The sequence below is a fragment of the Taeniopygia guttata genome, chromosome 2, assembly GCF_048771995.1.
Source record: "Taeniopygia guttata chromosome 2, bTaeGut7.mat, whole genome shotgun sequence".
Lineage (NCBI taxonomy): Eukaryota > Metazoa > Chordata > Aves > Passeriformes > Estrildidae > Taeniopygia > Taeniopygia guttata.
Genome location: NC_133026.1, coordinates 73,391,344 through 73,419,040, shown reverse-complemented (window position 1 = coordinate 73,419,040; position 27,697 = coordinate 73,391,344). Strand labels below are relative to the sequence as shown.

At 40.5% G+C, this 27,697-nt stretch overlaps 1 protein-coding gene across 1 annotated transcript; it reads right to left on the bottom strand.

The window, feature by feature from the left end:
• Positions 1-8,714: 8,714 nt before the first annotated feature.
• Positions 8,715-17,046, bottom strand: HUS1 (HUS1 checkpoint clamp component). The gene is made up of 8 exons (XM_002194815.7): positions 16,889-17,046; positions 16,495-16,622; positions 15,902-16,078; positions 15,146-15,253; positions 14,123-14,197; positions 12,191-12,290; positions 11,692-11,823; positions 8,715-10,874 (listed from the first exon to the last, which is right to left on the bottom strand). The coding sequence occupies exons 1-8, from the start codon at positions 16,938-16,940 to the stop codon at positions 10,792-10,794; spliced, it is 855 nt and encodes a 284-aa protein (XP_002194851.3). The 5' UTR covers positions 16,941-17,046; the 3' UTR covers positions 8,715-10,791.
• Between the last annotated feature and the right edge of the window lie 10,651 nt (positions 17,047-27,697).

Here is a 27,697-nt window from a genome sequence, read left to right as displayed (position 1 = left end):
TAAAATGGGATTGGACTCCTTCTCAGGAAGAAGCATTGCAATTACTCATTTTTGAAGCAACAGCTCATCAAGCACTGAGTCCTATTCATCCTACAGACCCCTTTCAGGTAGAATGGGGATTTGCTGTCTTGGGATTGTCAGTACACATTTGGCAGCGGGGACCCGAGGGTCCAACAAGACCTGTTGGTTTTTATTCCCATGGTTTCAAAGATGCAGAGAAACAATACACTACCTGGGTAAAGGGATTGTTTGTGGTCAGCCTGGCTCTCATTGAAGTGGAAAGACTTTCACTACAATTACCAATTGTATTGAGAAGCCCTTTCAATGATATTAAGACAGTCACTACTGGGACCCCCCCTCCTGACGGGGTGGCCCAGAGGGCCTTGGTAAGAAAGTGGTATGCTCAGATTGAACATTACTGTCACTTTTTCTCAATAACAGAAGGAGCTGTGAAAAATTTGGCAATACAAGAAACTGAGAGCTTGGATAACAGCCAGGACAAACCTGCCTCTGTAATCAAAGTAACCCCTCCTTTCTCCCCTGAACAATCAGCAAGTTCTGTGTTCACTGATGCCTCTGCTAAACGAGAAGGGAAGGTGTGGACATACAGGGCAGCAACCCCCACATTTCCTCTGGTGAACTAATTATTACTGAGGGAGAAAGCAGTTCTCAGGTCAAGGAGTAGAGAGCTGTCTGGAGTGTTTTCCAACAAGAAGCACAGAATGCCTCTCTTGTCTTTATCAACACTGACTCCTATGCTGTATAACAAATGATCCTGATAATCCAGCACATTACCCTGGCCAACCTGTTCTGGTGGACGTCCCTTACTATAGGGCTAGTACCAATTGTGCTAAAACCCCCTTGGAATGAATGTGCATGGAAAGCTTCTGGTGCTCTAGGGAAAGAGCATTGGATAAATACACGCTGGATAATTCCATCATTCTAACCTTTTCTGCCTCTCGCTGGCAGGATTCTGTTGTGTTTACTTTTACAGAAGAACTCCGAGGGACGTGAAGACCACCTAATGCATGATAAAACTGGTAATACTTTCCTGCATCCTACCAAAACCTCAGAGCCAGAAACCAGCTGAGTGGTCGTGGCTTGAAATAATTGTGGTAGCATGCAGAAAAAGTGAAAAGATCTCTTTAAGCACAAACAGGTTTGTATGCACCAAAGCGTACAGGATTGTTGGCACAATTTTACATTAACACAAACTGCAGAAGTAGTTTGTCTTTGGGACAAAGATACTGAAGGACTTTCTTTTAAATTTATAGTAAATGCTATAACCCAAACTACTACAGTTCATACCATCACCACCACTCAAACCCAATCACCAGTTATGCTTACCCCGAAAATTTCTAAAGTTGGACCATATATAATCAGGAAAACTGGCCAACAACAAATATTGTTAAATCCGGCATGGTCTCTTAAACAAGTTAAATCCCTAATGCAAAACAATGCCTCAGGAATTCAGCCAGCTTGTTCACCTTTCTTGCAAACTTCTTTCCAGGGTTGGACGACCTGGTTGCGACAGTGGAACCCTTCTAAAACACGGGTGCCAAGAGACATAACTGGTGTTGTGGGAACAGGATTGGGAATTCTAAATAGTATTAATTCAGAAGTATTATTGAATAAATTGGCTGCTACAACTAAAGATTTGACCCAATTACAACAACCACTGCACTAGTCCTTATCGGCCTTGGGAACGCATCAGTGGTTGCTATCAAGCATATTACCAAATTGAGAAAAGGTAAATATGAATGATCACGAATTGATAATTGATGCACTCAATGCTACACAAAGTAATGTTTCCTTAGCCCTTAGCTGCATCCAGGCACAATTATGGATGCAGTCAGTTGCTGCTTCAATTATAAGAGAAGGTGAAGAAGGCACGTTTCCTACTGAAATTCGGAAAATAGTTTGGGACAGTGCCACTGACTTTGAAAGAGATTTCCAATCCTGGTGCAATCCGGTGAACTTTACCTATGACCCCACCACAAACTTAGCCACAGCTTTTTTGTCAACCATACGCAATGCCTCAGTGCATTTGATATTCCCCATCATTGCATTAGGATTGAATCATGATGGAGCCATTCTCTGTCCTTCCGAGCATAGAGAACAGTCCCGACAAATTGATGATAAATGGCAAACTGTTAATTTAGAATCTTGTATTGTCCGAGAACAACAAGAGTTCATCTGTGAAAGCAATGCAATTATAGCTCAAGATATTTGACTTTGAAATTCATCCTAACGAAACTTCTAAAACATTTCTTGTATATATAGGCAATGGATGTGCATGCTTGTAACACAGTGTTTGTAGAAGACACAGTAGTAGATACTAAAAATCATACAAATTTTTGTGCTTGCAACTTCACTAAAATTACAGGATGTGATTTTTCTTTTGAAGCTCCAGTTACTTCATATCAACTTTTAGAATCCAATTACACACTGATTCATAAGCTATTGCCTACCCCCATTGGAATGAATCTTATTCTGGTAAGGCAATTGTTGCTTCACCAGGACTTAATTGAAATCTTAGGAAAAATCAAGGAGAACGGACAGAAAAAACACTGGTAACTGTTCATCATGATGTACAAGAAATACATCGAATTATAGACAGGGTGAAAAGTGATGCTGAACACAGGTCGTGGGATACACTTTTTGGGTGGTCACCTACTGCTGCAGGTATCCTATTAACTGTATTGTTACTGCATACAGTGGGGAAAAAAACCCAAACAAAAACTCTCAGAGTTCCTTCCAGGATATGGACAGTTAGTCAGAAAGCAAACCTATCCATAGATGAAAGTCACCTGATGAGCAACGAATGCGATAGAGTATCATCAAATTGCACTACCAGTATGTGAACTGCCTCCTGGTTTTGGGGATGGGGTGGGGGGGACTGTAATTTAGATGTTTTAAATGTTTTGAAGTGTTCCTCTGCTGACTTGGTCTTGCTAGCATAAGTCAGTTTAAAACCAGAAAATTAGATTTCTCCCAAGTTTTAGCAGCTATTTACTTCCATTTTCTAGGAAATTATTTACTGAATTCAAAAAATCTAACAACTGCAATAGGAAGATGACATTCACACCCTCACTCTAACTCACTGCATAACAAAGATCTCTGATTTAATTTAGCAGTGAAAAAATTGTGATTAATTATTTCACTGACAGGATTGCAATAGTATAGCACAAACCTAGTACATAAAACTTTCTGCATGTACAGAAGCTGCAGGATGTTGGTTGGTTGGTTGGTTGAGGTTTTATGGAGTTGGCATGTGGATCTTAGAAGCAGTGACATGTTGGCCAAAAGATGGACAAGAACACCAGCAGAAAATACTTCTTTCCACTTCAATGAGGTTTTCTCTTTGACATTAAACCAACAATCCTTCTATACCTCAATAATGAAATAAAACTATTTCAAATATTTTATTAATCTTTTGAAGCCTCTTTACAAAAGTGTCATCAACATGTGGTAACATTCATTTAGTCAAGTGTGTGTGGTTTGCAGTTAAAAAATGAGGGAAACGTCAAAAATTTTGTTGAACTTCCGTGCTGAAGTATTTAGGATCTTAATGGTAAAAATATCCAGACTGGCAATAAATTCATCCTTAACTTGAATTTTTCTTTGATTCTTATTAAAATCAATGGACTTCATAAGCATGTTTTAACTGAGCTAGAAAAGATAATGCATTGAAGTCCTTAGAAAAACCAACACCCTACACATATATTGTACAGATGTTTTGAGTTTGAGGACATAAAAAACTACAGGGAGGGATTACTTTTCTCTACTTCAAGCCTACAGTGGTGGTAATCAGATGGAGCATTCCTGTCCACGTGTAATGAGATTTCCATTTGTCCTAGGGTGACGTTATGGTGTTTGTATGTCCAATCGTGTGTTCTGTTTATGTTTGATGTTATGTTCTGTGCTTTCAGAATTGACTCTGAAAGTGAAGGTTTGTTTTGCCTTGTTATCAGCCGGTTCACCTCCCCCCATGGTCTGTTGTCTAAAAGAGGCTAGTGCTGGCTGGCTGGCTTTGCTTTGCTTGCTTGGCTTGCTTGCTTTGCTTGCTTGCCTTTGCTTGCTTGCTTTGTTTGCTTCTGCTTTTGCCTTTGCTTCCTAGTTAGCTTAGCTAAGCAGTCCAATTCTTTCCCTGGACTGTTTCTTTTCCTTTCCTTTTTCTGAATACCATCCAGTCTGCTCCAGACTGGGACCTGGGAAACACCGAGGAACACCGAGAGCCTGCACTTTGTGATCTGCAGCAGCCATCCCCAGCGCTGGAGAGCAATCCCCCAGCGTCCAGACCCGGGCGACCACTCCCAGGAAAGACCTTCTGGATTTGTTCATCTCTTCAGAGTGGTGAAAGAGTTTTGTTGTCATCTGGTGTTGTTAATTTTCTTTTTGGTGCTGGGAAGTGCTTTGTTTGTTAAATAAACAGGTTCTTTTCCACTTCTTTCAGACAAAATTTTTTCCCGAACCAGGTGGGTGGGGAGGGGCCATGGGGGTTTGTTTCCTGAGGGCTCCTTCCAGAGGGTTTTCCCCAAATTTGCCCTAAACTAGGACACCATTCCACCAGTGCAACTGAACCAAATAAAAGTTCATTTGTCAACTAGTCTAGTTGTGACAAAGTGGTTTTGTGTAAAAGAAAAATCCAAGTGAATAGGGTCACTGCAGCCTCCTCTCCCCTCTCTGTATACTCACGCCTTGCAACTCACAGGTTATTGCAGAATGAAGGAAATAACTTTTTGTGGGCATGTCGATTTAAAATGTTAACAACTCTAGCAACATATATCATACTTGAGGGAGTTAATTCATTTCCCCTCTAGTGGGCCTATCTTCTATCTGCCTTCACTATTGTCCTGGTTTGGGACAAATTTGGGAGAGAACTTCTAAAGTGGTCTTTTCTACAATCCAAATTCAAGCAGCCCCTTTCCCACTGGTCTAGGGAAAGATTTCCTTAGAGAAAAGTGGGAAAAAATGGAAAAAACTGCCAAGTATTTACAAGCATACAAAAAGAATAAAATTAACAATAAAACCTCTCGCCGTTCTGAAGAGATGGCAAATTCAGAAAGTCCTCATCATGGGGTATAGCTCGGCTCACTCAGTCTCTTAACAGTCCCTCTTGAACTGGAAAATGCTGCATCCTGGGCCCCAGTAGGCCACAAGTGTGGGCTCCTGGTGTTTTTTTGGGTTTTCAATCCAGATTAGGGCCAATCAGTTCCAAGAAAAAAAAAAAAAGACACCATCTGGGGAACTTCTTTGCCTCAGCTAGCTAAAAACTAACTAAACGCAAAGGAGAGCTTTCTCCCACTCCCTGTCCATGCTGAAGACAACAAGCACGGAGAGAGAGCAAGAAATGCACGGGAGCAAGTTTCTGAAAACAAACTGCATGATTCTTCTCCTGTGGTAAGATAGGGACAGGCGGAGCGGAAGATTACCGGGATGTCACGGAAAGACAGACCCCTTCCCCCCTCTCTCTCCCCTGCTTATCTGCTAACCCCAGGAGTCAGAAAAGAATGTAGCCACACCTGTCCTGGTAAAATTCCACTACCCACTATCCTCCGAGACCCCAAACCCCCCTCTGACGTAGCAAAGACTCCTAAACCTATATAAACCCACGAAATAGGATAATAAACGCTTTTCAACCGTCTGCCATATTGGTATCTGCGTGTGTTGATTAGCCCGAGTGGCTTGGACGAGACCAGGCCGCCGTGCTGCCATCTGAACCAGGCTCCTGGTTGTCTTTCATAAAGGCAACATTCTCCCCACAACTTTGCTCTCAGAACCAGTCTTAAAGGTGCAGAACTTAATATCCAGCATAAACAGAACACACAACTGGGGATATCAGCATCATAAAGTCCCCCAAGGACAACTATCTTCTGTGCTGTCCATCTGATGCCAACTGTAATTTCAAGCATGGAAACCTACAGATTTTCAAGCACTGAGTCTTTAACCTGAAGGACTCAGTGAATTTGCAAATAAAGGGAAATGTTCAAAGACTCAGAATGGAAGCTCACTCTCAGAAACTGTACTGAAGACACATGACATATGACACATATAGAGTAAATTTAAAACCTTTTGCCTATCTCCCAGAGACAGAGAGACTACAAGGCAGACAGAAAGCATCATGGAAAAGACTACTGTTCTCTGAGAAACCAAAAACAATACAAAATTGCCTTTAACAGCATCAGTTGCAGATACAGAAGACTTTGTTTTTCTATTCTGTGTCTCAAGATCTGATGCTATAGCTCCTGCTATGCCTGCCTGGAGGGCTGGAGTTCAGATGCATTACATGAAACAGGCCACGAAGGGAATACTCTGAGAATTATTTCTGGAAAGACTTGGAGCTATCATGGCTGACACACTCTGTGCAGGAGATTTAATGAATCACAATGATCTTCCTCATCTCTACTTTCTTAAACATTTTTCCCAAGTATGATTGGAAAAAAAGTATCTGCAGACTAGAATGAAGCAAAGAATATGTTGCATGTGCTCCAGGTCTCCTACACTACTGAATGCACCCCTCCTGTCCAAAATGGTCTTGAATGTCTGACTCCACAAATCCAAATGATCTCTGGGGGAGACAAGCTTGTCTCTGGGGAGACAAGAGACAAGAGATCACAGAATGGGTAAGGTTGTAAGACACCACAGTGGAACACCTAGCTCAATCTCTCTGCTCACACAGGGTCTCCTATAGCACATTAATCAGGAATATGTCCAGATGGCTTTGAATATCCCCAGGGAAGGAGTCTCCACAACCTCGCTTGACAACCTATTCCATTGCTCCCTTCCATGTTCCAGTGAAACTTCCTGTTGTTCCAATTTCTGCCCATTGCTTCTCATCCTGTTGCTCATCACCAAGAAGCGCCTTGGTCCTGCCTCTTGATGTCCTCCCTCCAAATACTTCAGACGTTGATAAAATCCCCTTTCAGTCTGCTCCCCTCCAGGCTAAACAGTCCAGGCTCCCTCAGGCTCTCTTCATTAATAAGGTGCTCCAGTACCCTCCTCATCTTCATTGCCTTCCTCTGGACTTGCTCCAGGAGCTCCATGTCTTCCTTGTACTGAGGAGCTCAGAACAGGTCACAGCACTTCAGAGGCAGACTCACCAGGGCTGAATAGAGCAGCAGGATCACTCCTTATGACCTCCTGGCCACATTCCCTAATGCACCCCCAAGATATCAGTGGCTCTCTGCCACAGGACAAACTGCTAGCTTACTGACAGCCTACTGCACAACATGACCCACTTCTCCAGAGCTGCTTAAGCACAAGTCAGCTCCCAGCCGGTACTAGTGCATGCAGTTCTTTTTCCCCAGGTGCAGGACCTTGCTCTAGCCTTTGATGAATTTCAGAAGGTTCTCCTCTGAACAAATCTCCAACCTGTCAAGATTCTTCTGAATGACAGCACAGCACTCTGTGGGATTTGCCACTTCTGGATCCAATACTTACAGCTGGGGGACACCAAAGGCCTCCAGCTAGACCCTGTACCACTGATCACAACCCTCTGAGACTGCCATAAAGCCTATTCTCAAGCCACCTCACCATCTGTTCATCTAGCTCACACTTCCTGAGCTTGTCTATCAGCATGTCATGGCAGACAGTGTCAAGAGCCTGGCTGAAGCCCAAGAAGACCACATTCATTGCTCTCCCTTCATTTATCCAGCCAGCTATCCCACTGTAGAAGGCAATCATCTCCAATTTGGCTTCTTCATAGCTATGACATGACAGTAAACCATTACATTTCACAAAATATAAATCTGTTAAGTGTTAAAAAACCCCAACTAATTAGCCAATGATCTGATATGAAAAGTCAGAATGTCCAACAGTCCTTTAGTGAACCACAATAAATTGTGCTTCAGATTGTCATGAATAGTAGATCACAAAGTGGAAGATTCATTATTACAGAAGTAAGAGTTGAACACATGCATCAACCAGTCTAAACAAAGAAGAACCAAACATTTATGGCACTAGTACAGCTTGATTCCCTGACAAAGATGTCCCTGCATTAATAAGAAGGCTGGAATTTAAATTTAAGCTTCTGTCAGACAAGCCAAGTGCACTGGAAATCCTTCATGCATTTATTCATCACATACTGCACCCAGTTGTATAGCAGAAAGATTCTTGTTTTACATATGAAGAACTAAAGCAGAGATATTTAAGTCCAGATCACATAAGCTATTTAGCCACCTGATCTGCATGCAACATAACTGAGTCTATGCCTAAATTCTGTGAACTGGGTCATTCATGATGCTTGCTCTGGAAACAGTATTTTTTCCATAGCATACAGTGTTGAAATAACTTCAGTCTTATGTTTAGTCACTGGCAATCTGCCCATTTGAGAATTGTCATTTATGAAAAACAATAATCATACCCTCTCACAAGGGTTAACTGTGGTCCATTACTTCTTCCCAGGTTTTTCTTAGGAATGCAAGTAATATGTTTTTCCATGGCTCTTTAACATCCTCTGTTTTCTTTTTCTAATCAAAATTCTTTTTTAATTGCTGTAACATTGAAAAAATCAGACTATATGCAAAGGCTTTTTCAAATACAGCATAAAAATAAAGATCAGTAATGCAGTGTGTAACCAAAAGGCAAGATAAACAAGAGAAGGTTTTAAGTTTCCATACCATACCAAAAAAGGGTTAAGAGGAAGAAACCACAAACATGAAGGGACATCAAGGGACACAAAAGCGATGCGAGTATTTTAGAAGGCATCTGTGTGAGAGTGTCAGAGTATTTATTCCATGGTTATCTGATTGATCACATTCTATACTGGATGAGGAAAAGAAAACAAATGAGGCAAACACAAATATAAATCCTGATTGGTTAGCATTAACAAAGACAGTAACCAGAAAAAAAAAAACCTGAAAATATCTGTTTGCATTAATTGTCAGTTGGGCTATCAAGAAACAGCAGGCTACATTGATTTTGGCTGTGATAGAATTTGTTTTCTTCATAGTAGCTTGTATGGTGCAGTGTTCTGGATTTCAGATCAAAACGGTGTTGATAACACAGTGATGTTTTTATTATTGCTGATTAGCATTTATGTAGTGTCAAGGCATTACTGCCACACTGTCCCACTAGCAAATATGCTGGGAGTGCTCAAGAAATTGGTAGGGACACAGCTGGAAGAGCTGACCCCAACTGACCAGAGGGATATCTGCATCATACAGCATCGCGTTCATCTCAGGGAAAAGAAGAAGGAAGAAAAGGGCATTTGGAGTTATACAGTCTTACTTGTGTTCCCAACTAAGTGTTATGCATGATGGAGCCCTGCTTTTCCGGGAATGGTTAAACACCTATGCTCATGGGAAGTAGTGAATTAATTACGTATTTGACTTTGCCTATTAAGCTGTCCTTATCTCAACCTGTGAATTTTTTCACTTTTACCTTTCCAGTTCTCTCCCTCATCCCACCAGGTGTGAGTGAGTGGCTGCTTACCAAGGTCAACCTACAACATAGGCAAAATGAGACTTTGCAAATAGTAAAGATGCAAACCATAGCATGTTACAGGCAGTCCGTGGAAATATGACAACTGATAAGGCAATGTGCAGGGCAAGGGAGAGCAGGGAGGAACAAAGAGGGATTAGATAGAAAGGTCTATGAACAGTCATCACACTCATTACTGCAAGTCTATTCTATCTTCTCATTGCCACTGCCTCTCCTTCAGCCTTCTCTTGAGCATTTGTATCTCCATGGACCAAAGATTCATTGCTCTCTTAACATCAATGCCCCTTAAAAAAAACCCGAACAATCAAAACCCCAGCACTTCTGACCATGACAAGCTACTTTCTAGAAGAAACTCCCAGTCTTATTTGGCAGCATATTCAATCACTAAAACAATTAAAAGCTGCATGGAACATACCAGGCTAACAAATAAATCACACATGGAATAAGGAGGAAAAGACTTCAGAAAATAACCAGGAGGTAGAAGCAGGGGCAGTACTCCTATGAGTGAAATTCAGTCATGGTCTTGGCTGAATGAGAGCCTACACACAGTCTCACCATGTCTTGACACCATAACAACACAGGTTGTACAATGTTTTCTATTTGGAATGGGAAAAAATGTGATCCACAGATAACTTGTTCTTTATTTCACACCAATTGCTGTGCTCACACGTCCTCATATGGTGTTCATTCTGTACAAAGGGATTTTCATTGCCTACATTAACAAAGTAATCCAGACTCTTTTGCTCATTCTCTCAGTACAAGAGTTAAACAAAAAGTAAGCACCAACAGAGCTACTGAGATATGTTAGAGCAAGTCTACTCAAAAGATTCCTGCTGGAACAGAATTCAATTCCATACCACTTCAGGAGGGCTGTGCATACTTGTCCAGGCAAATACCAATCAGGCAACCCTCCAGCAGGCTCTCCTGTTTCATGGAGGTATGATAGCTTGCACAGAGATCCCTTAACGTGGATTGCATTGCGCAATACTGAATACACACAGCAGCAGCTACAGAAGTGAATTCTACCTTTAGGTTTTTGAGGAGACTGAAGTATTTAATTGAGTGTGCTTTTGGGATGCTTTGACCTGTGGCTAAGACAAATTTCAGTTTTGCTCCTCCTAAGAGTAAGATAGACCAACGTTCCCCAACACTGTGTCTCTCATAGCATATAACTATTCACAAAAATGGCTGGCTGGATTTTGAACACTTGTATAAATATTGAAATAATGTCCATCTGATGGCTATGTCTAACAGTGTCTCACATCAAAATACTCCAGCAACTCAGGAAAGATTTCAGACTTCATGAAAGAGGCCTCAGGTTGGAAAATGACCAAGAGTCCAAAACACTCAGGCAATTGCTGGAATAAAATACTGAAGTGAAACCTCCTCATGGAGCAAGATGAAGTGGACAATTCTTTTACGTGCAATATCTGTGAGGAAAAAAATTAAAACACAAGTTTACCTTAAAGCAGGAAAAATACTTAAAATTACATCTTTTGAAGATGTCACCATAAAAATAATGCTTCCACCACTTCTGACAGAAGGGTAACTAGATAATTTAAATCCTTGAGGGTCTGTGAAGTATTAATAATCTATGAAAGATGATACGAAGAAGTAAATATATCATGTATAGGTTTATAATACTACACCAATTATTTAAATCTTCCTTGGGAAATTCTTAGTATCTGCACTAAACCATAACAAACATATGTTCTCAAGAAAAGCACTGTTATAAAAATAGGACATAAACCCCTGGATATACTTCTGCTCAAAAGGAAGTATTGTTTCTATGGCTAGAAACACTAGCTGCATAAAAAACATTTTAATATTAGAATCAGTGTAAGAAAGCATCCAAAGGAAAAAAAAAGTCAACCAAAAAAGCATGCCAGTAAATTCGAATTTCTCTGCTAGAAGCTGGAGGCTTTAAGACTTTCAAAAAATAATATCTCAAAATAATAATAAACATTAGTAACAACTTTAAAACAAAGACAACAAGACAATACATATGATTAGTGAATCTGAGTATTCAGCTTGAGACTTTTAAAACAGCCAGACTTATTTTTCCTTTCCCAAAAGCCTAGGACCTGACTCTAACTGCCTAAAAATATAAATATTACAAGTCCTCGGGTTCAGTAAAAATAGTTGACTTTCATACAGATAAAACAGAAGATATGATATTCTGCTGAAACTAAGTATGGCAAACAACCCTACTTAATCTGAGTTCAGAAGCAAAGCTGTTGAACTTACTGCACAATGCTTTTATAGGATTGACCTGCTGACCAGCAAGCAGCTGCTGCAGCTTCTTGATGTCTATGCATGCTTCAGCCATACTTTCCAGATCTTTGCCTTGAGCAGAACTTTGACATCTGTCCTCTGATGCTAATAGTGTAAGAACACAACACTTAGTCCAAACATAAAAAGCAGTTTCAACACCTGTAAGGACACACCTGAAAACTGTTGAAGTGCTGGAACTCAACCAGATTGTTTTTCACAACAGTGCAAGGAAAAGAAATCCCAGTTTTCCTACCAAACTGTCAAGAATAATGGAGGAGATCCCCTACCACCCCCCCAAACATGGAACAGACACTCCACTGGCCACTCCACTTTTTCTTTTAAGATTTCATTTGAAGACTCCAAAGTACTTGATGCTATTTTCTAAAAAGAATAAAAGTTAAAAAGTACTGTTATAAGCAACATACTTAAGTAATGAGATCAGACAGACACAAAAGGTAATAGGGAAACTTACCCCAGGGAGGATTTCCCAGGTCTTTAAAATGTGTTGTTACAGATACTAAGTCAGTTTCTATTTTCAAGTTCATTTCACCACTCAAGTTTGCTTCAATCACCTGCAATCAATCTCAATTTTAGGCAACCCACTTTCACACAGAAGAATACTGTTTGGTTTTGTTCAAATACAAGCTTCCAGGAGTATTTCAGTGCAAGTCTTTCTGAAAATGGTCCAACATTTGAATGTTCAGCTATAAAATGCATTTCCCATCATTCCCATGTGAATTACTCTAGACCAAACTTTCAGAAGTTATGAAAAGAAAGAAATTTAATTGCTCTCCAGTACTTTTAGAACAAGTATTCACTTTAGGAAATTCATGTGCTGAGGAAAAAGCTTCAGAAATTAGACTGAAGCTGTAGAAATGCAAAGATTCCTGGATTTCCATTCAGTTATTCAACAAATAGAAAGGCACCTACACAGTCTATATGACACACACAGAAAATGGGATGCACCAGGAGCTGATAGGGCTACTTTCAAGAATTTAAAATAGACAACATCTGGATCAGATCAGTAACTTCAAGAAGGACTTTGAACTGACAGAAATCCTGGAAAAGTGCTAAAAGCTTTCAAATTCCATCCTGAAAACTGGAAGAAGAAATTTGAAGGAGACTATATAAGGTCTTACATAAATCCCAAGCAGATCAGAGGATTCCTAGAGCACAACTAAGCACTTTGTTTCTGCTGTAATTAGATGAATTCTCAGTAATTAAAAAAAAAAGAAAAAAAAAAAAGATACTTGTACTGCAATCAGAATTGTATAGAATGGAGATGCCAAGCTCCCAAATAATGGACAAGTACTATCAGAAATTACTTATTAGACCATTTTGCAGCACTGATCTTGACCAGTTTTATTACCAGGATGCATCTTGCAAAAATAATTAATTGTGACACAATGTTTTTGTTTTCTAACAACATGAAAGCAAGGCACTTAGTATAATTTCAATCCCATCATACAACTATCCTGTGTGAGAAAAGAGCCTCAGCTCTAGAAACAAAAGCACTGTGCTCAACTTTGCGTAAACATATCCACCAAGGACATGGGGGAAGGAAAGAAAATTTTAAAAAAAGCCCCTAAAAAACCTCACAAAAGGTAAGAGTTTGATGTGTATTTGCAGGATGGCTGCCATTTGCAAAACCACCAGTAACCCGGGTAATCTCTCAACTCTTCCAAGTCTTGAAAAATTGAGACTGTTTCAATTTCAAGATTCTCAGTTAACAGAAAATTTCCTATTTATCAAAGGTGGTATGAACAGCACCAAACTCAAACTATATCAAAGCTCAACACTTACTTGCTAATTTTCATGTCAGTCAATTATAGTGACTGTGAGCACAAACAACTAAATAAAAAACCAAATCCCTTTTCTGTCCAGCTGCAGAGGGCTTCTTTCAGTTAAAAGGCCCACTGGCACTCTAGAAATCCAGGGTAGACTGCAAATCCAACATGTCAGTCTAAAGCACAGTGTAACATCCAGGGGCTATTAGCAGAATTTCCTTTAAATCCTGCATCAAGTTTACCTAAAGTTCATTCACAGACACCTAACACAACACTCACTTAATAGGCATTTCCTCAATAGAATAGCCTGGAAAGTCTCCAGCTAGCTTCCTGAAGGACTGAAATTTCTTACCAGCTATGAAGAGTAGCTTGTAGCAACACAATGCCATGTTATTTCATGGATGTAGTACAAAGAGCATCATTTTCTCAGAAGCCCAGGAAAAGCTTTTTAGTGTAAATCCTAAAATAAACCCCATCATTCTGTTCAATCTTTACATAGGCTTCAGGTGCCTTGATTTCAATGTCTAAGTCATCTCAAAATAAGATAATGTGGCAGCATGTTATGTCCCTCATGAAATAACATTTGTAGAAAACACGCTTTAAGTGCCTTAACTTACAATGAAATTGCTGAGATTCTTCATTCTTTCTACAACACTCTTCATTGTTTTCAGCACTGGTAAGTAAATACTGACCTAGGAATACATAAGAACTGCATTTGCACAGGTATTTCAGATGTGATTGGGACACATTTATTTCTACTTTCAATTCTATCATAGTTTGGACAGTGTTATCTATGGCTTTCAGGCTGCACAAAATCTATCTGAAATCAGCAAATATCTCAGGAACAGAGGAACTCTTTCCCATTATACCAACAGGCCATCAGTCTAGCAATCATTCCAGACATAACATTCCAAGTCTATGTTCAAAACAGAAGCATGTTTTTGCAGATAATGCTTTCACATTAACTATCTGTGTTATTAAATAGTCAATTACTATAGCCAAAAAGAAAAGAACAAGATTCCTATGATACTGCCGTAATTGCTGCAAATGTAATTATTGCAACCAGTGTAAATCTGAAATAAAAGAACAAAATATTGAAAGTTTCTTCAATATGTCAAGATTCTGTATGTCTTCAGAATCTAAATACTCTTAGCTATAGAGGTAACAGACATCCATAACCTCAAATAGGAGCACATTTGTATAAGGACCTTTCCTTACAATTCTGCTAAGAGTTAAAACCAGGAGGAAACACCTATATCTTTAACTCTGCCAGATAGGCCATAAATTTCAGAAAGAATAGATATTTGGGCCATTCAGCATCTGAACAGCTGAAACAGTCTAAACTTGTCTGGTTTAGAGGTGCTCCAGACTAAAGCTATGCGAGTCCTTTTCTCCTCCCTTCCTCTGCCATGAACATCACAGAAGCAATTGTCAATCACCCACTCTGTTTCCATAGGTTCTGGGCTCTCTTGTCAGGATTGAAGCCATGTTCCATACCCCTCCCCCGCAAAACTGTAGCCTCCAGTTGTTCCTCTTTCCTTTCAACTCCTTTCCAAACCCCACCAGTAATATACTCTATAGCAATATCATTCCATTTGCAAGCTCCCCTTTCAGAAGGGAAAATAAAAGCAGAGGCTTACATCAAAGTCTGGCACACTGGGTTCTCTGAAGTCGTTCCACATTCTTCTGGGAATAACTCCCACAGGAATGTCATGTGTCACAATCCTACTGCTGCTTGGTAAGGATGGCTTCAGGGAAAAAGAGGATGCTCTTGCAGTTAAACACAAGATCGGAATTCTAAATTTAAATTTTTCAGACCCACTCTGGGAAATGCTATAACTACATGCCTGACACTCAGTTCCAGTTTTCCCTCAGCTCCTATCAATATGCTTTTAAGTGGGCTTCCCTATCAAATGAGGAAGAGTTTGTGATGTATCAGTCATTAGTGTACCTATAAGCTATCCTAAGAGCTGAAGAGGTGAATCAGCGGAGTTAACAACAATAAAAGACTCAGAAGTCAGCATACAATATCAGGAAAACCAAAGGCAAAACACAGAGCCAAACACTGAAACCTCCTTCACCTAATGGCTTCAATGAAAAGGCAATAATCCACAGAAGATACAAAAGATGAAGGAAGGGAGAAAAGGACATTAGAAAAACTTGTTTCAATAACACAGCATTCTTCCTCCACCTCCTCCTTGGTTTTTGGAAAATATAAATCTGGTTCTGTATGCTACCAACCATGATGGCAAGAAAGGTTAGTGAAAGGGAAAATGGCACAATGCTTCTTTAGTTTTCTACAATTACACCAAATATTACCCTTTGATCTTAGGAAACACACAAAATTTTAGAGAACTTTTTCTTAATAATGAACGTGAAAGCATGGTTGAACTTACTAGCTCCACAGCAACTCTGAGACAGGGACAGTGTTTATTAGTCAACTTGATCTTCACTGCCTTAGCACTCTGGGCAGTTTTTAATGCTCTTGACAGGTTCTCAGGCACAAACTCTAAATAGATTTCATTGTGCTCTGCAGCTACTCCTTCCATCTGAAATTCATCGAAGAAATTCCCCTACAATTTTTGAAAGTTGGGAAATAAAGCAAATAAGAGAAGCAAGTTTTATTTATCAGACCTTAAACTTAGAACTGCATTTGTACTCCAAAAACTCCCCTCTGCCTCACATCACCTGAGGAATCACAACCATGAAAATTCATTGCTTCAGGCTAAACCAATTAACGTACTCCCCTAACACCTAATCAGTCTATTAGACTTTCCTGTTTCCAGTTTTGGGCAGGCCCATGTGAGCCAGCACACACTGAAGTGACTATCAAGGAAAAAGGAATATCCTACCTGAAACACCTGCAACCAGACAGACCCTGAGAGACCTAGCACATCGAAGGTGAGGGCTACAAGAAATGCCGCATACATCAAACCCAATTGCATGCTCTGGTTTTCAAAATGTGGTTAGTGAACTTTCCTGGGCTCACCTGGCTCAGCTCACACCACAGACTGGCGCCTCCATTTGCTACTTTATCGGAGAGGATGAAATACAGCTTGCAGACAGTAAGGCGCAGGATGCAGGTCTTGGCTAACTTGGCGACTGTGTTAACTATACCTGCCGGAGGAAGGGAGGGAGGAGAACGTTACAGCAGCGATCGTTCCAGTCTCTGCGGGATGGGAAAACCTTCAGCTTTTACAAACGCAGCTCGTGCTGTTTCGCAGACTCCTAAACACCTCGGGGCGAAGGAAAGCGCCTCATGCCACGTCCTCTCAGGAAAGCAGGCGGTCCTCCCCTCCCTTCCTCTTTTCTTAGCTCGAGAAAGCCGGCCCCAGCTGCTCAGCGAGGCACTGCCGCCCTTCAGCCTGCCCCGGCATACTCACGGCTGAAGTGGCTGAGGCAGGCGACATCCACGATCTTTGCCCGAAATCGCATGGCGCCGCCGGCCCGCCCAGCGCCGCGCCCGCCGCCACGGAAGGCGGGCAGGTGGGGAGAGGCCTCACAACCAACAGCCCACCCCGGATGCGCGGCGGGATTGGGCGGGATGGGCCGGACTTCCTTCCGCTGCGGTAGCAATCGTCGCGGTCTGGGCTGAAAAGCTTAGGTCGAAAATGCCTTGGGACCACCGGAATATACGTGAAAATTCGTCTGCGTGGGTCGCAGTCCCGGTGTCTCGAGAAATTTCTTTTTCAAATCCAAGGGGGCCCTTGCAGTAGGCCCATCAGCCGCTGGCAGGGGCCAAGCCCCGACACTGCCGCACAGGACACGGTGGTGAGGAAGGAAAGCAGCAGTCGTGTTAGAAAGTGGAGCGAACAGCTTCGTGAGGGGCCTTTCCACTGCCCCATTTTTACCAGGCCACCCAGAAAGAGAAAGATGCTCTCTGTCAGACCGGGTGCCTCCTGTAGCCAGGCTCCCAGCTTAATGCATGGTGCACAGCGGTTTATGCCAAGGTTGGAATTGTTCAAGGAAATAGAAAGTGAAGGAAAACTGCTTTACCTAGTCAATGTGGAGCATGCCTGTTTCCTATAGACGGTGTCCTTAATGGTTTTGGTTCCTTGCAGTCCTTCAAAACTACAGCATTTGCAGAGACAGTTTTGTAGTGGTGTTCTTTTTTGGTCTGTCAGGATTGCCTGGTGTTCTTTTGTCACATTGCAAGTTCCCCAAATCAGGTAAATCGCCTCTCTAACATTTAATTTTGAAATACTCTTGGGATGCTGCTCACATGCCTTGATGCTCTCTTTCTATACAGTCATTATGAAGAAAACGAAAAGAAATAACCTTGGGTCTGCCTAATGACAGATACAGCAATAGTTTCTGGAGAGATTATTCTCTGCTTGTATTGCTCTTAGACCTTGTAAATTTTGTAGAAATAAGCTGAGGAGTTTCCTAGAGAAACCAGTGCAGCAGGGCGTCACAAATTCTCATCTAGGGTCCTGTCAACTATACCGATTTGTCACAAATGTATGGTTTAGGGTCACTCAAAGAATCATCATAAAAGGTATTAGCAAAAGTGGGGTTAATATACATATAAAAAAGTGTGACGTAAAGCTCAATGACAAGATTCACTCCATCATGGATGAAACATACAAAGAAAAATCTAATTAGAATAATTTCAGAATGATTTACAATGAGACCAAAGACAAAAAAAGAATAAGGAAGACTCTCCTGTTGAATCACAGAGTAGATCCTCTTGCTTTCTAAACTCCTTATAGAGCTTAGGTGCAGCTTGGTACAATCTTAGCTTCAGACTTGGACAATAGTTTACACCTAACAGAATTATCTCCAACTTTTTCATTAAATACTGGTGCATTTGCCTTTTGTTTTGTGAAACATGGCTGCAGAAGATAAAACCCTAATGATGTGAAATCCCACACACTAAACTTTGCAGTTTAACACACTTTACATCTTTCACAGACATAATTGCAGACTGCTTTTAGTGAAATGATTGCTACATGAATGTTAAGCAGGAATTTGCAGAAGGAAGATTGAGCTAAACCCTTCAAGGTGTGGCATCCTGATACATGTGGATTGCATAAAGTTTAACAGATCCACATCATTTGCCTTTTCCGCCTTTGACTGGTTTTACCATTGCCAAATGCCAGGCACCCATGAAAGTCACTCACTCACCCTCCTCTGCCACAGCTGGACAGAGGAGAGAAAAAATTAATTAAGAGCTCATGAGTTGAGATAAGGACTGGGAGAAGACACTCCAAGGGCAAAACAGGCTCAACTTGGAGGTACAAAGTAGATTTAATACTAATAAAATCAGAGGAGGATAATGAGAAGTACAATAAGCTCTTAAAAACATCTTCCCTCAAACCCTCTTTCCTTCCCACTGACAGTGTAGGGAGACAGGGCATGGGGGGTTTTGGTCAGTTTGTCACCTGAAATCTGCTGCTCAGGGAGAGGGGCCCTTCCCCTGTGAGATTGTAGGGTCCCTCCCACAGGACACAGTTCTTCATGAACTTCTCCAGCAGGGGTCTACTCTCATGAGCAGCAGTGCTCCCAAAACTGCTGCAGCATGGGTCACTCTTCCACAGGGTGCATGCAGTCCTCCAAGGACAGGCTGCACCATCTTCGAAGCTGGGGCACTCTCTCCCCATGACTCTTCCACTGGATCACAGCCTTCTCCAGGCATCCACCTGCCCTGGCACAGGCACCTCCCCAACAGGCAACAAATGGATCTCTGCAACCCCTGTGGATCTGCATGGCCTGCAGAGGAATCTCGGCTCCAGTGCCTGGAGCACCTCCTTCCCCTCCATTTTCACTGACTTTGGTGTCTCCATGTTGTTTCCTTCACATGTTCTCACCTTCTTGTCTTCTCTAGCTGGAATTCAAACTGTGCCACCACTTTGTTTTGATTTTGTTCTTAAATATGTTATCACAGAAGCGTTATCATAATTTCTAATTGGTCCAGCCTTGGCCAGTGGTATGTCTGTCTTCAGAACCATCAGAGATTCGTTCTGCTGGACATGGTGGGAGCTTCTAACAGCTTTTCACAGAAGCCACCTCCGTGGCCTCCCCACTACCAAAACCCAGGCCATGCAAAACCAACACAGCTGGACAGAAGTTCGTTCTCTAGCTTGTTTTCTAGATATGGTCTGTTGCTAACATTGCTTTATAACCTCTGAAGATTAAGCCTCAATGAGAAGACAGACCATGTATACAAAAAATTTCCATTGCTTGCCCTAATTAATAAAAGTGGGGAATTAATAACCAAGATGGGCATCAGAAATAAATTACTATATGCCACATATACACCCAAAAGTCTGAAAAAAAAAAAAAAAAAGGCTTTATATTGCTCTGTGCTCTCATCACACTTGACTGACAGGCTCTACTTCAGGGTTTCAGGCCAGGTAGGAGCCATTTATTACTATGGCTGTAGGAGAGAAGGCGGATTAATGGGGGTTCAGCTCTGTCTTGGTTTGAAAAGACAGGAGTCTGTGAAGGAAGGCAAGAGCCTCCTGTGAAATGGAAAAGGTAAACCCCCTCCCTCCAAATTACCACAATTTAAAAATTTCAATGTCTCCCTGGAGGGACAAGCTCTCTATCCATACTGTCTTAAAACAGAAGTGCTAGGGTATATCACATTTACAGCAGATATAGACAGCTTTGTGAAGGAACCTTGATATGGCAGAACAGCACTGAGAGAGTAGGAAACTGTCACAGCAGTTGTACCCCTCTTGTCCTGATAACTCAGAACCTTTGTGCTTTCTGTGGATCTTCTCAGCCTGTCATCCTCTTGCTCCTTCTCCTTCGTAAGGAGGATGAAAAGGACTCATAATTTTTTTAACATAGGTAGGGATCATGTCTTCAAGTGAGGCTTGCTTTTGGGCCAGTATTCCAGCAGTTTTGAAGCTGACTACTAATAGTGAAGCATAGAAGCAGTGAGCAATTTGTCCTTAAAATACTGTGATTAAAAAAAACACCCCCCAAACAAAACCCAAAGTGGTTACTGCCCGTGCATTCAATAAGGAATCCATCATCATCCAGCAAATTAGAGAGGTCCAGTTAGAACTCAAACTGGCAACTTCTGTGAAGGACAGTAAAAAAAAAATTTTATAAATATATTAATGGCAAAAGGAAGGGCAAGGACAACCTCCATTCTCTATCAGATGTGGGAGGGAATTTAGTAACTGAAGATGAGGAAAAGGCAGAGGTTCTGAACACATTGTCTGCCTCAGTTTTTAACAAAGAGACAGGCTGTCCTCAGGAAACTCTGTCCTCCTGAGCTGCTAGATGGTGTCAGGCAACAGAATAGCCCCCCTCTTATCCAGGAGGAAGCAGTCAGAGCCTGCTGAGCCACTTAGATTCTCACAAATCTATGGGACCAGATGGAATCCATCCTAATGTGATGAGGGAGCTGGCAGATGAGCTTGCAAAGCTGTTCTCCATCATTTACCATCAGTCCTGACTCACTAGGGAGGTCCCAGAAGACTGGAAGCTGGCCAGTGTGACATGCATCCACAAGAAGGGCCAGAAGGAGGATCTGGGAAACTACAGGACAGTCAACCTGACCCTGGTACCTGGCAAGGTTATGGAGCAGATCATCCTGAGTACCTAGAGGATGGCTGGGGAATCACAGGCACCAAAAGCACGGCCGGAGAATTAGACCTACCCAGCATGGGTTTAGGAGGGGTAGGCCGTGCTTGACCAACCTGATCTCCTTTTATGACCAGCTGACCAACCTGGTGGTGCAGGAAAGGCTGTAGGTGTTGTCTACCTGAACTTCAGCAAAACCTTTGACACTTTCCCACAGCATACTCCTGGAAAAGCTGGCCACCATAGCTTGGACAGGTGCACCCTTCACTGGGTGGATGGCCAGGCACAGAGAGTGGTGGTGAATGCATCCAGTTGGCAGCCAGTCATGAGTGGGGTTAGTGCTGGGCCCAGTCCTGTCAAATATCTTCATCGATGATCTGGATGAGGGGATTGAGTCCACTAACAGTAAATTTGCAGATGACATCAAGCTGGGAGCATGTGTTGATCTGTTGGAGGAAAGAAAGACTCTGCAAAGGGACCTGGACAGGCCGAGTCAACATGAAATTTAATGATTCCAAGTGCCAAGTCCTACACTTTAGCCGCAACTGCACCCTACAGTGCTACAGGCTAGGAACAGAGTGGCTGGACAGTGTTCAGGTGGAAAGGGACCTGGTGGTACTGGTCAACAACTGGCTGAACATGAGCCAGCAGGGTGCTCATATGACCAAAAAGGCCAATGGCATCCTGGCTTGTATCAGGAGTAGTGTGGCCAGCAGAACCAGGGAAGTGATTCTTGCCCTGTACTTGGTACTGGTGAGGCCGCACCTGGAGTGCTGTGTCCAGTTCTGGGCCCCTCAGTTTAGGAAGGATGTTGAGATTCTTGAATGCACCCAGAGGAGGGCAATAAGGCTGGTGAAGGGCTTGAAACATAAGCCCTGTGAAGAATGGCTGAGGGAGCTGCTGTTGTTTAGCCTGGAAAAAAGGGAGACTCAGGGGTAACCTCATGTATTTGTTTTGGTTTAGGGCCATTTTGGGAGAAAAAACTTCTAAAGGGGTTTCTTTAAGAAAGCAAATTTAATTGGCTTCTCTTCTAATTGGTTTGGGAAAAAGATTTTTTTGGAGAAAAGTGGAAAAAGTTATTTAAGAGGTAAAGTATTTACTAGTCTAAAAAATGAGTAATATTGAACAATAAAAACTTCTTGCTGCTTTAAAAGAGATAATAAACTCAGTCATATTCGTAGGCTGTAGCTCGGCTTACTTAGTCTCTTATTAGTTTTTCTGGCGTTGGAAGTGCTGCAGCTTAGGCCCAGGCTGGTGGGCTATAGGCTTGAACTGTCGGAGCTCTTCTGGGTGTTTACTCTAGAGTAGGTTTAAACAGGTTTAAAGAAAATAAAAACTACAGTTTAGGGAAGTTTTTGCCTGAGTTAGCTTAAACTAAAAGCAGAGTTCTGTCTCGTCTGTTTATCTGCAGACAACACAGTTTAGCAGTAGGAATGTGGAGGAGTGAGTGCAGTTTTTGAAAAGAAATTCTGTGTTTCTTCTCTTTTCTTCTTTGCTTTTGGAACTAGTTTTAAAGGTGTGAAATTTGTTATGTAGTATAAATACTATGATGATTTGGGATATAAGTATTATATAGGTAACTCAGGACATTCTATCCTTTATCTCTATATTGTTAGTTTATTACTAAAATTAATATATATTCTAACTCTACAAATACATATATTATATATATAATATATAGCTATATATAGTACAATAGTAGTAATACCAGTAGTAGTAGTTTTATTTTTGGGGACATGGGTATTTATATGAACTTCTACAGGTAGAGTTTCTCTATCCTGGTAGTGATGTCTTTCTACTCATTAGCTTTTTTTCTATGCTCTTAATTAGCTGCATTTTTTTCTATGCTGTTAATTAGCTTTTTCTAATTTCCCTAGCCATTTTTATAGAGTATTGGCTGTTATATATGAATTTGCGTAGAGATAAGAGTTTTGGTTACTTTTCTTTTTTAGTAATGTTTAGGATTAGGTGAATGGCTTTGAGTTTAGTGAGTTGGCTTGACTAACTTTTTTCTTTAGTAGCTTTTGTGATTTGGTGTGTGAGGTTGCTTTCTATTTTTATTTCTATAATGTGGTAAGAACTATCAGTAAAAAGAGTATAATGTGGTTTTTTTGTTGGTAGATGGTTGTATGGTGGAGTTTTTTTAGTATGTGCTATTTCTTGGGTTTTTTTGTCAATGAGACTAAAGTTTTTATTTTTAGGTTAATTTGTAATTATTTCTAAAATTTCAGGGTGATTTAGGTTTTTAACATGGGTGTGTTATGTGATGAGGGTAATCTTGTTTTATGTCATATTGGTGGTATGCTAGGGAGAGGGAATTTTTGTTTTGAATATTTACTTTAGCATTGGTAGTTGGGGTGCCAGGATGCGTTGTAATTTAGTGTTTATTACTTTTGAGGTGGTTTGAATTTTTTTTAGGTTTCTAATTTTTTTTTGTTGTTGTTGTTAGAGTGTAGTTGGTTTCAGATTTTTTGTAGTTTTGATTTTAAAATCTTACTGGTTTGTTTTGGGTTTTATTAGGTTGGGTTTTTTTTAAGGGCTTTAGGATAGATTATGGTTTTTGGTTGTAGAGTAGAGTATGTTTTTTACATTTGGGGCTTTTTTTGATTGGGCTAAGGGTTATTGTATGAGTGATTTTTTGTTTGATTTGGGTAAAGGCCTGTTGTCATTTAGGGCTCTATTGGAAAGAGTTTTTTGTGGGTGATTAGGTAGAGAGGGTTTACAATTTGGTTGTATTCAGGAATATGTATTCTTTAAAAGTTTATGGTGCTTAAGAAAGTTTGTGGGTTTTGCTTGTTGGTTGGTGGAGACGTGATTTTGTTGATGATTTTGGTGGGAATCCGATGTTGTTTGTCTTCTATTTTATTTTTAGGAACTGGGTCTTTTGAGTAGGTTTCAAATTTGGTTTTTTTGATCCTGAAATTAGCTTTTAGGATAATTTGGATTATTTTCTCTCTTTTTTAACACTTCCATTGTAATTTTTTCTCACAAAATGATGCTATCAATATATTGTAGATGTTTTGGAGCTTTATTTATTTTTAGTGTAGCTTGGATTAGTCTATGGTAGATGGTGGGGTTGTGTTTCCACCCCTGGGGCAATCAGTTTTAGGCATATTGTATGTCTTTCTAGGTGAAAGTAAACTTGTATTTTGTTGCTAAAGGAATGGAGAAAAATGTATTGGTAATGTTAATAGTGGTGTACCACTTTGCTGCTTTGGAGTTTTGTTTGTATTGGAGTTTTAATATGTTTGGTACAGTAGCACTTAATGGTGGAGTTATTTCATTTAAGGCACAATAGTTTAAAGTAAATCTATTTTCTTTCAGATTTGTGTATATGCTAAATGGGGCTGTTGAAGGGTGAGTGAGTTTTATTGACTACTTTTTGGATTTTTGGTTTATGGATTATTTTGTGGATGGGGATTACAGTATTTCAAGTTGTTCTGCACTGTTGGCGGTGTATTGTTGAAGAGGTATTTGGTATACATTGCTCTTCTGCTTTCAGGAATCTTATTGTAGATGGTTCTCTGATAGTCTAGCTAAGGAGTTTAATTGCTTGATGTCTTTTGTTTTTATAGCTGTTATCTTAAATGCTCACTTGAGTCTCTTTGGGTCTTTGAAATACTTCAGAGGAAATCTATACCCAAAATGCATGGGGGTTTTGGGCTGGTTACAATAGGGTATTTCTTTTATTTCTAGTCAGGCTCACTTTAGCTTCTATTAAAGTTAAATTATGTGATCCCCCTGTCAAACTAGCAGTAGAAACAGATTCTGCCCCCACTTGTTTTGATGGGATTAATGTGCATTGCTCACTAGTTTTAACTAAGGTTTTGTATTTTTGTGGTTTTGATGTGTTAGGCTAACAAATCTACGCAGTCTAAAAACCAAGGTTTTTCCTGGCCTCTCCCTGGCTAGAGGCAGAGCTTCTCTAAGCTTGGTTATCTTTTTTTCCCTGGACATATGTTGTGGAGGTTCTTTTGAGGGGATCAGTCATGTTGTCATTATCATAATGCATGGAGGTTTGGTTATGGGTTATTGGAGCTCTTTTTTTTTTTTTTGTGGTGGAACTTTTTCTCTGAGTTTTGTTGGTTTTCAGTTCACACACCCATTGTGTTAGAGTAGCAGTAGATTTTCTGTCTTATCTCTTTATGCTTTCTCTACAATTATGCAGGAAGAACTTCTGCTCAGCTTGTGGAGTGCACCTTCTCTCCCCACCTGGGGGATGTTTATGTTTGGTACTAGAACCTCTGATCTGTATTGCTGAGATTTGGAGAAGGTATTTCTTAATATCTTTTCTGAGTTTTTTGTGATTTTATCTTTTAATTTCTGCATACGTGTTTTTAAAGCTGTAATTCTTGTATGTGTTATGTATAGTATTTGTATATGTTTGGAGCTTCTTCACCGTATTAAGTATGGTCTCCTCCTTGTTATCCCTCTTCATTATTGCTAAAGCAGAAGTGTATTTTTGTGGTCTAAGTTGTCTAAGTTTTTGCTCCATCATGGATGTATAAGTACTAAGTCTGGATTTACAGTGTCTAGGTTATTTGAGAAGACAATTTCTGCTACTGCAATTTCTCTCAAGCACTGAATCTCTTGTTTTATGGTCTTCTATTGGGTTTGTTGTATATAGACATCATCTGCACACAGATATCTTTGTGACACATTTGTGAGGATCTGTGCCCAGAGACTGTGAGGGTCAGCTCCCTTCATTATTCTTTGCTTGATAATTGGATTATGTGACAGGGATCCCAAATGCCTCACTTCAGTACCGTCCAGAATCATAGCCTCACCTGCAGCATCTCAAAGATGGACTAACTAACTCATTATAGATGTATCAGACCATTGAGTATAATTATTTCTTAGGTTATAAAAGACTTTCTTAGGAAAGCCTTTTAGGGAAAAGGACTCAAGAGTGACCTCTGACTTTGTTTTTGGTTTTGAGGGTCTTTTCTTCATATCATCATTATCTATTGGTTGACTGGTTTTAAATGTGTGTTTTCCACCTGTCATGGTAGGAGCAACAGCTATTGGTTGAGGCTTATTGGTTGGTTTAGTTGTGGGCTTAGACTCACTGTCTGGTTTACCTACAACATGAGTAGCTCAGGTGTTGGCTGGTGTCCAAGTTACTGGGGTAGTTGCTGATTTATCTCTTTGCGTTTCTGTCTCTGTTGCCTTACAGTATCTAGCAGTGTGTGATAAGCATAGGCCAGGGCCCAGTTTATTGGAATGAGCTTTTTCTCTTTAGAGTCCTCATGACAGTTTTCTTCTAGATACTTCCCTACCTCATATGGGTTCTAAATTTGTTCACGTGAAAATTCCTTCAGGGCTCCACCCATTCCCTCTCATTCTCTACTCAGGGTTTTCTACACCTGGGTCTACATCTGGGTCAGGGGTCTCACCAATTCTTCCAGACATCTCAGCCCTCACTCTAGACAAGCTGTAAACTCTATAGAGGGAGTTTATTAGATTCAATATTAAGAAGGTGGTTTCTTTAACATTTAGGGGAAATTGAATATTCTCAAAAAGTGATTTAACAGATTCGAAGGAGTAAAAGGAAAGGAAAGGCAGAAAAGCCTCATCCCCTGCTCTTCCTCTAACAAACTGTGTGCAATTACTAATAAACCCCTAAAACACGTTATTGGAACTGGGATGCAGAGAAGGATGAAGAAACATTAAACTATACGTATCTTGACCTGACTCTGGTACCTTTGTAAGCTTTCTATAAATCATTATTACTCAGCTTAGCACAATAGATATTCTAATATTTTTAAATATGGTAAATTTGACACTGTGTGTGGGAGTTACAAGTGGTTTTTTTATGAATGATGAGTGATTAGTATTTAACAGAAGCAAACACCTTCAGGGTATTAATTATTCTAATTTTACTTATTCCAATGCAGTTTGATTGGGCAGTAGAGGGACACAGAATTAAAATCAGTTTTATGTTTCCAGTACACACAAAAACTTTGCTTACAGTTACATGAGCAGAATATTTTTCATGAAAATGGTTTGAAGGTAGGTTGATTTTTTTTCATTTGGTTCCAAATTAGTATAGTTGTAGATTTTTTTGTCTTGGAAAATTCTGGTATTTTCCCTTTTTCCCTGTGAATCTCACATATTTCATATGCCAATGTTTTATACAAATTCTAAAGGAAATAGGTTTTTCTATTTGCTGTGAAGATTTTTGGGTTGTAATATTTTTGCACTAAAGCATCTGTGATCCTCTACTCACTTTGTTCCTTTCTTTGTTTTTGTTTTTTTTTTTGTTCTGCTTTCCATTTCCTTTAGTTTTCAAATTTATGATCCATACTTTCTTTTATTGTTAGTCTATGCTTTCTTTTGACTTCTTCCACTTTTGATATTTTGTGCTCATTTTAGTACAAGAAGGGTAGAAGGCTACACATAAAATCCCCATAGCCTTCACAATCACCAAAACGCTCAGAGTCCCAGACATCATACAGCTTCAAATTAATTTATATAAATCCCTACTGGCAGCCTTCATGATAGACATCTGTAGCAATGCCTATTGTGCACAGGTATCACCAATACTACTAGGTTATTTTTCATTGACTGAGTTATCTGTGGTAAGTTCACTGAGGTCAATTTGATGTCCAGAGTGCAAGCAGCTACAGCTGCAACTGAAATAAATGGCC

Excerpts from the sequence above, each read along its gene's own strand:
- HUS1 (XM_002194815.7), bottom strand. The coding sequence starts at position 16,940 with ATGCGATTTCGGGCAAAGATCGTGGATGTCGCCTGCCTCAGCCACTTC. Across the intron at positions 14,198-15,145 it reads CCAGTGTGCCAGACTTTGAT|GTCAGTATTTACTTACCAGT; the intron begins GTAAGCCTCTGC and ends ATGTATTCCTAG. Across the intron at positions 12,291-14,122 it reads AGAATCTCAGCAATTTCATT|GTGATTGAAGCAAACTTGAG; the intron begins GTAAGTTAAGGC and ends GATTGATTGCAG.